We start from the raw sequence: 9,509 nt of genomic DNA on the forward strand, positions 1-9,509 counted from the left end.
ATGGATGCTACATTTAATGTAACATACATCACTGTAGGTGGACATGTTGAAATGGGTAAATACAGATATCTGTACTTTTGTGTTCATGTTTTTAGTTTACGTCTGATACTGGTCAGTAATTGCACCATTATATGTCTGATATGGATTCACAGAAACCTTCATGAGCCCATGTACATCTTTATTGCAGCTTTTGTCACTGAACTCTGTTTTGTTCAGCACTTTTTACCCAAAGTATTTGATTGACATTTTATCTGAAAGACAGATCATCTCTTATTCTGCCTGTCTGTTTCAATATTTTCTTTATTACTCTTTAGGTTGCTCAGATTTCTTGTTGTTGTCCTGTATGGCCTATGACAGATATGTGTCTATATGCAAACCTCTGCAATATCAAACTATCATGGGAAAAATAACTGTGTGCTTTATGTTATTCTTTTCCTGGTTTCTACCTGCCTTCCAGGTTGGTCTGAGTGTTGGACTGAGAATGAACAACAAACTCTGTTCTTTTACTCTAAAAGGAATTTTGTGCAACAATTTAGTGAACATGCTTGAATGTGTGAGTTCAGTTGGTCTTTCTGTCTATGGTTCTTTTGTGTGGATAAATATGACAGTACTCCCTGAAGCTTTCATTCTCTTTACATACTCAAAGATATTTATTGTCACCCATCGCAGTCATGGAGCAGTCAGAAGAAAGGCTGCAGAAACCTGCTTACCCCACCTGCTGGTGTTACTCTGCTGTTCCTGTTTATGTGCATTTGATATTATGTTACCTCGAGTAACCAAAGACTTTTCAAACACGTTACAATATATAATGTCTGTACAAGTGCTATTGTATAGTCCACTCTTCAATCCAATCATATATGGGCTGAAAATGAAAGAAATCTCCAAACATCTCAAGAGGTGGTAATTTGTCCCAGCTGATACTGGAAGCACAAACCGCTGTGCTGCATGTGACAGATCATATCTTTTTCTGTTTCTTTCAATTTTTACTCTTGAAGGAGCTCTTAATTATTACAAAATAACTGCCAGTATCATGTTATTCTTTGCCTGGTTCACACCGACCTTGCTGTCGTTTTCTGCCATACTACTGAGACTGAAAAAAAGAAACAACTGTTTTTGTTATTGTTTGTTTGTTTTGCTTTCTATTGTAGTACCTCCTGGAACATCATGGGACAGGTTTTGTTTTGGGGTTTTTTTTGCTGACTGAGAACACATGCTCACATGCCACTGCTGAGGCTGTTCTACACAGATGTTGCTTTGTTAGTGGGGTAGTATCGACAGTCAGTCACTCAAGGCGACGGAGGCAGTTACTGCTTTGTACGTCTGCGGTCATGTGACTTTCTCCACACTAAAGCAAGCTTTGAAGCAGTGGTTCAAAGGAAGTTCTGCTCTGGCATTGAAGCTTATATCTGTGTCAGATGGCCATCGTCAGTCTGCTCATATCTGTCACAGATACAGTCAAATTGTCTCTCAGACATATTAAATGTAAGTACATTTTCATTGGACGTTTCCATAGCTTGGGGGAAAAGATCAATCCCTGTGAGGGAAACTCAAGTTGAGCAGGAACAGCAGAGGAGAGATTTTCAGGTAAGATACCAAGAATGAAGACAGGCCCTGACTAATTTAATATTCTGGATGAAATAAGAATTCTGTTCAATGACTACTCATACTGACACAACCAAGAAGTGCTCCAAAGGCTGTACTGTCTCAATTCATGTTTGTTCATTCGGTCCACCAAGGACCAGGCCTGGCCTCCGATCACCGGCCAAAACTAGACCCAAAAAGTCATGGAAGGGGGGGTTCACATGTACAGAATCCCCAAAACAATGTTGTCCTAGATGGACATAAATGGGGACCCCTGGAGGGTCTGTACTTTCCATAACCTGAGGATATTTTGGGCTGCCATCCTGACCTTTGTTTTCACCCTCCCTTTATTCATGTTTGGTCACCCAGTAAGCGTAATCTTGGCGATGATTCACTTTATAAAACAAATCCCTGTTGTTGAGTTTGTGTTTTTTCAAATCCTCATTTGTCTTGGACCCAGGTACATATGAAAATAAATATATCAATGAATAAACAAAACCAATTCCATTCAATGCAGTTTTATTTGTACAGCCCACCATCGCAATTGCAATTGTCTCAATGAACATTACAGTCTGCACAATACTACACCCAGTGTCCTTCGACCCTCAGTCAGGGATGGACAGACTGGTACCAAGGTGAGAGAAGAGAATTTTGCTTTGAAAAGCTGGTAAAGAGTCCAACAAAGCACAAATAGATACATGAATTAATTAACTACATTGTGTGATAACCAACGTGTTGATTTATTTTAGTATTTCCACATTTGTACATGTATTTATTTCGTTGCTCTATGTTCACGAGTAGGTGGTCCTCATACTCAGTTTAATTCAGGATTAAAAACTGAAAAACTAAATATGTTTCATTCATTATTTAAGGAATTTATGCATTTATTTACTCCATGCTTGTCTTTTTTTGTGCTTTGTACCGCTACAGGCCAACAGAGTGAAGACCTAACTTGTGTCAGGCCACAGGAAAACTCATTCTCAGAAACTCTGACAGGTGAAATGGCGCAGGCAGACGTTTTCAGAGAAAGCTTGGACTGTCCGGTCTGTCTGGATCTTCTGAAGGATCCGGTGGCTGTACCCTGTGGACACAGCCTTCTGCATGAGATGTCTTCAACAGCACTGGGACAATCACGCCGTCTTCAGCTGCCCTCAGTGCGAGAATACCTTCACACCAAGACCTGACCTGAAGAAGAACACGGTGTTATCGGCGTTAGTAGAGGAACTGAAAAAACTATGGATTCCAAGATGATCCGGCTGATCACTGCTACGCTGGAGCTGAAGACGTGGCCTGTGACTCCTGCTCCGGCAGAAAGCGGAAAGCTCTCAAGTCCTGTCTGGTTTGTCTGGCTTCTTTCTGCGACAAACACCTGCCAGCCTCATTTTGACGCAGCTGCTTTCAAGAGACACAAGCTGGTCGACCCCGTCCCACCAGCTCCAGGAGAACATCTGCTCTCGTCACGGGGAGGTGATGAAGATGTTCTGCCGCACCGATCAGCAGTGCATCTGCTCTCTCTGCTGGTTGGACGATCACAAAGGTCACGACACGGTGTCGGTGGCGGCAGAGCGTCAACGAGTCAACAGGCAGAAAGAGCTGGAGGTGAGTCGACAGGAAGTCCAGCGGAGGATCGAGGACGGAGAGAAGAACGTGACTGTGCTTGAGAAGGAGGTGATGACCATCAACGTCTCTGCTAACAAAGCGGTGGAGCACAGCGAGAAGATCTTCACCGACCTGATGCGTGTTCTGGAGAAAAGGTGCCGTGACGCGACTCAGCAGATCCGTTCGCAGCAGGAAGCTGAAGTCATTCGGGTCAAAGAGCTTCAGCAGAAGCTGGAGCAGGAGATCGCCGAGCTGAAGAGGACCTTCGATGAGCTGCAGCAGCTGTCACACGCTGACGAAAAACACACACTTTCTACGCAGCTACTCCTCGCTGCCACGACTCAGCAGATCTACACAATCGTCCGGCCTCCTCGTCCGTCCTCTGAGCTACTTCACACACCTGACGGACGCCGTGTCGCAGGCCAGAGACAAACTGCTGGACGTCCTGAGGGACACGTGGACAAACGTCTCACAGGCTCCCGTGTCGGAGCCCAGGACCAGAGCTGAACTCTTACAGTTCTCACGTGAACTCACTCTGGATCCAAACACAGTGAACACATGGCTGTTACTGTCTGAGGGGAACCGGAGAGTTACTGGTATGGATGAAGAACAGTCGTATCCTCGTCACCCGGACAGATTCACTTATTACTGTCAGGTCCTGAGCAGCCAGAGTCTGACTGGACGTTGTTACTGGGAGGTCGAACTGTCGGGAGACATTGGTGTAGCAGTCACATATAAAGCTATCAGCAGAGCAGGAGGAGGGAAAAAATGTGTGTTTGGATGGAACGACCAGTCATGGTGTTTAGTGTGTCATAGTTCGCGTTGTACCTTCTGGCACAACAGCGTCCGATCTGTCATCTCAGGTGATCGACCCTCCAGAGTCGGCGTGTTCCTGGATCACAGAGCGGGTGTTCTGTCCTTCTACAGCGTCTGTGGAACCACGAGGCTCCTCCACAGAGTCCACACCACGTTCACTCAGCCTCTGTACGCTGGGATACGAATTTGGTCTGGATCAGCTGAGTTGTTGCTGGATGAGTGAAACGTCTAGGAATGATGACGTGAGTGAGAATCTCGTCGTCGTGTTTGTGTCAGTGAGGTTCTCTGTTGCCTGAACGAAGAAAAATAAACTGAAAAAACAGAGGAGAGGGGAGAATTAGAACACAAAAGAAAAGAAAAAAACAATCTTAAAACAGGGAAAATATAGATCAGAAAACAACTTTCGGATGAAAAGACAAAACACTGGAAAAAGACATCAACAAAAACAATGCAAGTGAATAATAAAAGCATGTTTTAGTGTAATTTCCATTCTATAACATAACTGATTGTTGAAAATAATCAATGCAGCTCTGCTGATCAATGCTATACACAATATTCTCATTTGTTCTTTTAGTCACTGGGTTTCATTCAGTCCTGATTTACTGAGGCTGTGTGTTTGAGTGATGACCTTCCCTGCTTTGATGTGTTTTGTTTGTGAGAGAGCATAATAAAGAGCTACGTTTCCTAAAGCCCAGTGGTGCACAGAGCTGAGTTTCCTTACAAGAAACCCAAGATTGCCACATTGTGGGTGTCAGAAGTGGGATACAGGACAGTGGCGACGCATCAGGAAATAGATCATCTTATCTGTCGTCTGGAGGCCATGCAAGGAGCGAAGCAAAGGCAGAGGAAGGCGCCACTGGAGAGAGGAGACCACTGCTTCCCTGATGGAGCAAGCGCCCCCCTGGCCAACAGCAGGAGATTGCAGCCTGGGCATCGAGCTAAAGAAGAGCTCAGGTGTACCCAGCTCACTGCTACTGATGACGCAGCTGGGACGCAGCATGACGACCCCTCCTCAGGCCGCAGCAGCCAGCATGACAGGAGATGGAAACAGTGCCATTTCCCTCCCACAGCCAGCATCCCAATAGTAGGGGGTGATCGCATCGGTCCCTCACAGGGTTGAACATGTGCTGTCCACAGGGGACCGCTCTATCACCACAAGGCACAGAGTGCGTCAGGCGGCCTATGAGGGTAGTGATGATGAAGGGATTACTCGCCAAGCCGCCGCTACACCCCTGCAACGACCACGACGAGGAGCCAGAAGAACGGCCTGGCAGCCGACAGAAGGATGTTATCGGTGCGGAGAGCCAGGTCACATCGCACGGCACTGCCCAGCACCAACCCCACGAAGCCCAGCTCCTCAGCCTTCATTAAACTAGAACGGGGTGGCACAACAGGGGAACTGTCACCCACAACTCATCCTACCTCTTTTCATGAGTCCCAGTGGTGTCTGGGTCACCTGGGACTTGTACCTGGGACTGTTCCTGGATTGCACCCTTAATGGCACTCCATGCAGAGCCCTGGTGGACACGGAGTCTACCATTTCTACCATTTTTCGTACCTGGTACAAATGCCCCAAGACCACATGATTGCAGACCACTAAGCTGTGTATAACCACAGTCACTGGTGAACGCACCAGAATGCAGGGCGAAGGATCTCTCCAGGTGGCTCTTGCTAACCATTAATCACAAGTCCTGGCCTGCCAACATACAAGGGCCCTTGCATCATCGGGCTGGATCTGCTGGCAAAGTGGGAGGCTGCGGTCAATGTTCATGGACTACACTTCATCTGGGTTCTGTGGCTGTCACACTTTGCCCCAATGGTGAAAAAGGACTGCGGCCTGCTTCCTCTCCACAACCAAACACTCGGGCCTCCTCCATGCCGTCAGCACCAGCCAGAGTCAAGGGGGTTTCCACATCATCGCTGGCACCCCAAGTGCCATCAGTCGAGACCAAGCAAGCTGTTGATGACCTGTACCGCAGAAGTTGTGAGGGCCTGGAGATGGACCAGAGATGCAAGCTTCAGGATTTGCTGGAGTGTTTTTTTGACATCTTTTCAGCCAGGGACGAGGATTCTACACAGACCAGCCTGGTACAACATGACATCAACACGGTGATGCTCGCCCCATCCGTCTCCGCCCCCGTCACCTGCCTCCAGCCAAGTAGGCTGTAGCTGAACAAAAGATCAAAGAGATAGCAGCTGCAGGCATCACGGAACCCTCCAATAGCCCTTGGACAGCCCCAGCCGTCACAGTACCAGGTGGGGGCCCCAATGGAAAGTGTGGGTGTAGACATCCTGGGCCCCTTTCCTACCACTGACCAAGGGAACCGCTACGTCCTGTACATCCACCACTGCTGAACACCTTGTCAATGAGATGTTCTGCCGCTTCAGTGTACCAGAGAAACTGCACAGTGATCAGGGATGGAGCTTTGAAGCTTAAGTGTTCAGTGAGGTCTGCCAGAGGCTCGGCATCAAAAAGACCTGGACTACACCATTGCACCTGACCAGCCGCCAGCAGCGAGACTGGGACCGGCACCTACCTTTGGTTCTGTGGGCGGACCGACGGGAATCCACAAAATGCACCCCTGCAGTCCTCATGTTTGGGCATGAGGTCCACACTCCTGTGGACTTGGTGTTCGGTCCCCCTCCTGAGCCAGAGCTGGAGGGTGCACCTGGCCTGGACTACCTTTATTTATTATACTACCTCGTGCATGAGATGACCAGGAAGGCCCTCTCTGATGCTGGGTTGCGGCAAAAGCGAGCTTATGATTCCCGTTGTAAAGGACAGGACTTTGCCCCTGGGGAGCATGTGTGGGTCTACAGCCCTGAGCAGAAGAAGGGTCTTTCCCCTAAATTGATGAGCCAGTGGGTACTGTGATCAAGACTGTCAGACGTGGTGTATAGGGTGCGGCTGATCAAAAGGAACCGCGTGGTGGTGCTCCACCATGACAGGCTCACACCCTACCCTCCCTTGGTCCAACCTGAGGCAGAGGTGGGCTCTGAGGACCAGCCCATCCACTCGCCCATTCCACCTCCTGAAGCCACCAATAGACCTTCTGAGAACACGCGGCGACAGCACTGGCTTCCCCAACACTTCAGGGACTTTGTCATGGGTGTAAGGGTTGCTGGGGACAGCTAACCATCTAGGAGGGGGCAGTGTAGTATGTTGGGGAGGGTGGTGGTGAGCATGCTTTGCTACAGTGTGCCTGACAGTTATAAAAATAACTGAAAAGAGCACTTGGCACCATGAGTGAGGCCGTGTGTTTGAGTGATCACAATAAAGAGCTACGTTTCCTGAAGCCCAGTGGTGCACAAAGCTGAGTGTCCTTACAAGAACCCAAGATCGCCACGATATTTTCTCGGCGGCTTCTGAAGCAGCTTCATTCACGTCTGAACGAGGTCTTCATAAATTGCCTAAATCTGTCACGCACAAGCTTTTACTTTGAGGTCAAAGGTCAGGGTTTCACAGTAATGTCGAAATAATCAGCATGTTGAATCGGCAACATTAAAGTAGTGCAGAGGACCCTTTTATGGAGTTATCAGACCACAGCGACTTCAAAATTACTGTATGAATTACAAATATGGTTTTCCCTGTTCTAGTCTCCTGTTCATAGGACTAAGTATGAATCATTTCGGGTGGGATTGAACCTGCTTCATTTGTTTTATATGTTGTTATGTTTACAGTTGTGATCAGTTCTTGGCCTATAACAAAGTGGACGAAAAGCCGCCTGCGTTGCTTGAAGAGTCAACCTCGCATAGACAATTTCTCAAGGATTTTTTGGAGAGAAAAGTGCCGCTTGGGCAGCTTGGGACTAAAATGCGCTGTGGTCGAGGCCAGGCCTCTTTATCAGTGGTTGCACATGTTTTTGAAATTTGGTGGGACAACACCGGACGACAGGCTGCTTAACGGACATGTGTGATATTATGAGCCCGAATAGACACACGTCCTCTATTTCTCTCTATCTCTCTTTCATCTTTTCTCACAGTCTCTGTCTCTGTCTTTGATTCCTATATTGTTATTTAGTTATTTATTTTGCAAATTTTAGCTTCAGCCGTCCTTGCCAAAAACACCACACTTTTCTGCAAAATTAAATGTTTATTTTAAATCTGATTTGTATTTTTTTATACATTCATTCATTCATTCATTTTTTACAGCTTCAAAGTCATGGTGACAAATGAGCTTGAATATTTAGAAAAAAAACACTTAGATACTTGAAACAATACTACTAACAATACTACTAACTAATGTGCTACACAGACGCATGTGTTCACATAGACTGTTAAACAGGAGTTGATAGACACACAGACACGTATGTTGTTTCATTATCAGCTGTCAGCGTGGATGAATTGTTTCAGTTTATCTCCACAGAACAACTTCTTGAGATGTTTGGAGATTTCTTTCATTTTCAGCCCATATATGAATGGATTTAAGAGTGGATTACACATTATCATTTGTACTGACATTGTATAATGTACAGGTCTGGATATGTTTTTTTCCACTTGAGGTAAAACAAGATGAAACACAAATACAAAGGAAATACTGATTAACACCAGCAGGTGGGGTAAGCAGGTTTCTGCAGCCTTTCTTCTGACCACCCCTTGACTGTGAAAGGTGACAATCAATATCTTTGTGTAGGAAAAGAAGATGAAAAGTATGGGAAGAAGTATAACAGTTACCAGAGGAATTATTATGTAGACCAACAAAACCTGTGGGATGTCACACAGAAGGTTGTCAATGAAGTTTGTACAAAATAAATCATTTAAATTAAAAGAACAGAGTTTTTTTGTTCAGTCTCAGTAGAATGACGGGACTTATCAGGCAGACAGGTAGAAACCACGACAAGAATAAAAGAACAATGACAGTTATTTTTCCCATAATAGTTTGATATTGCAGAGGTTTGCATATCGACACATATCTGTCATAGGCCATGGCTGTTAACAGAGAAAAATCTGCACCCACTGAAGAATAGAAAAGAAAAAACTGAAACAGACAGGCAGAATAAGAGATGATCCGTGTTTCTGATAAAATGTCAATCAAAAACTTTGGGTAAATATCTGTGCTGAACAAAACAGAGTTCACTGACAAAGCTGCAATAAAGATGTACATGGGCTCATGAAGGTTTCTGTGAATCCATATCAGACATATAATGGTGCAATTACTGACCAGTATTAGAACATAAACTAACAACATGAACACAAAGTACAGATATCTGTATTTACCCATTTCAACATGTCCACCTACAGTGATGTATGTTACATTAAATGTAGCATCCATTGAGTCTCCCAGTGAAATCACATTGATGTCAAACTCACGTTCATTCAGAGACCTGAGCTGAAACTTCAGACCACGATTCCACGGGTGACCTGAGTGAGCTGGATGAAATGTTTTATAAGTCTTAATCATTCTCACTGGATCTCATTACATCATGGGATGAGAGTCACTGAGATCCATAAACAAGTTTCTCCATCCCTTCAGGCTCTGAATTCCCCTGTGCTGTTGGACCTGTTTACGTCAG

At 45.8% G+C, this 9,509-nt stretch overlaps 2 protein-coding genes and 1 pseudogene across 2 annotated transcripts; 2 read left to right on the forward strand and 1 right to left on the reverse strand.

Moving 5' to 3' along the window:
* Window positions 1–904, forward strand: LOC144741919 (olfactory receptor 2M3-like; annotated as a pseudogene).
* A 1,678-nt stretch (window positions 905–2,582) lies between these two features.
* On the forward strand, window positions 2,583–4,219 carry LOC144741920 (E3 ubiquitin/ISG15 ligase TRIM25-like). Its single transcript, XM_078624418.1, is given in 7 exon segments — window positions 2,583–2,675; window positions 2,677–2,828; window positions 2,830–2,953; window positions 2,955–3,002; window positions 3,004–3,480; window positions 3,482–3,636; window positions 3,676–4,219. Coding segments are annotated over 7 exon segments (1,593 nt in total).
* A 4,100-nt stretch (window positions 4,220–8,319) lies between these two features.
* LOC144741921 (olfactory receptor 11A1-like) lies at window positions 8,320–9,268 on the reverse strand. Its single transcript, XM_078624419.1, is given in 2 exon segments — window positions 8,320–8,778; window positions 8,780–9,268. Coding segments are annotated over 2 exon segments (948 nt in total).
* Between the last annotated feature and the right edge of the window lie 241 nt (window positions 9,269–9,509).

The sequence above is a fragment of the Lampetra planeri genome, unplaced genomic scaffold (genome assembly GCF_965212315.1).
Source record: "Lampetra planeri unplaced genomic scaffold, kcLamPlan1.2.h2 scaffold_778, whole genome shotgun sequence".
In the NCBI taxonomy this organism is placed as follows: domain Eukaryota; kingdom Metazoa; phylum Chordata; class Hyperoartia; order Petromyzontiformes; family Petromyzontidae; genus Lampetra; species Lampetra planeri.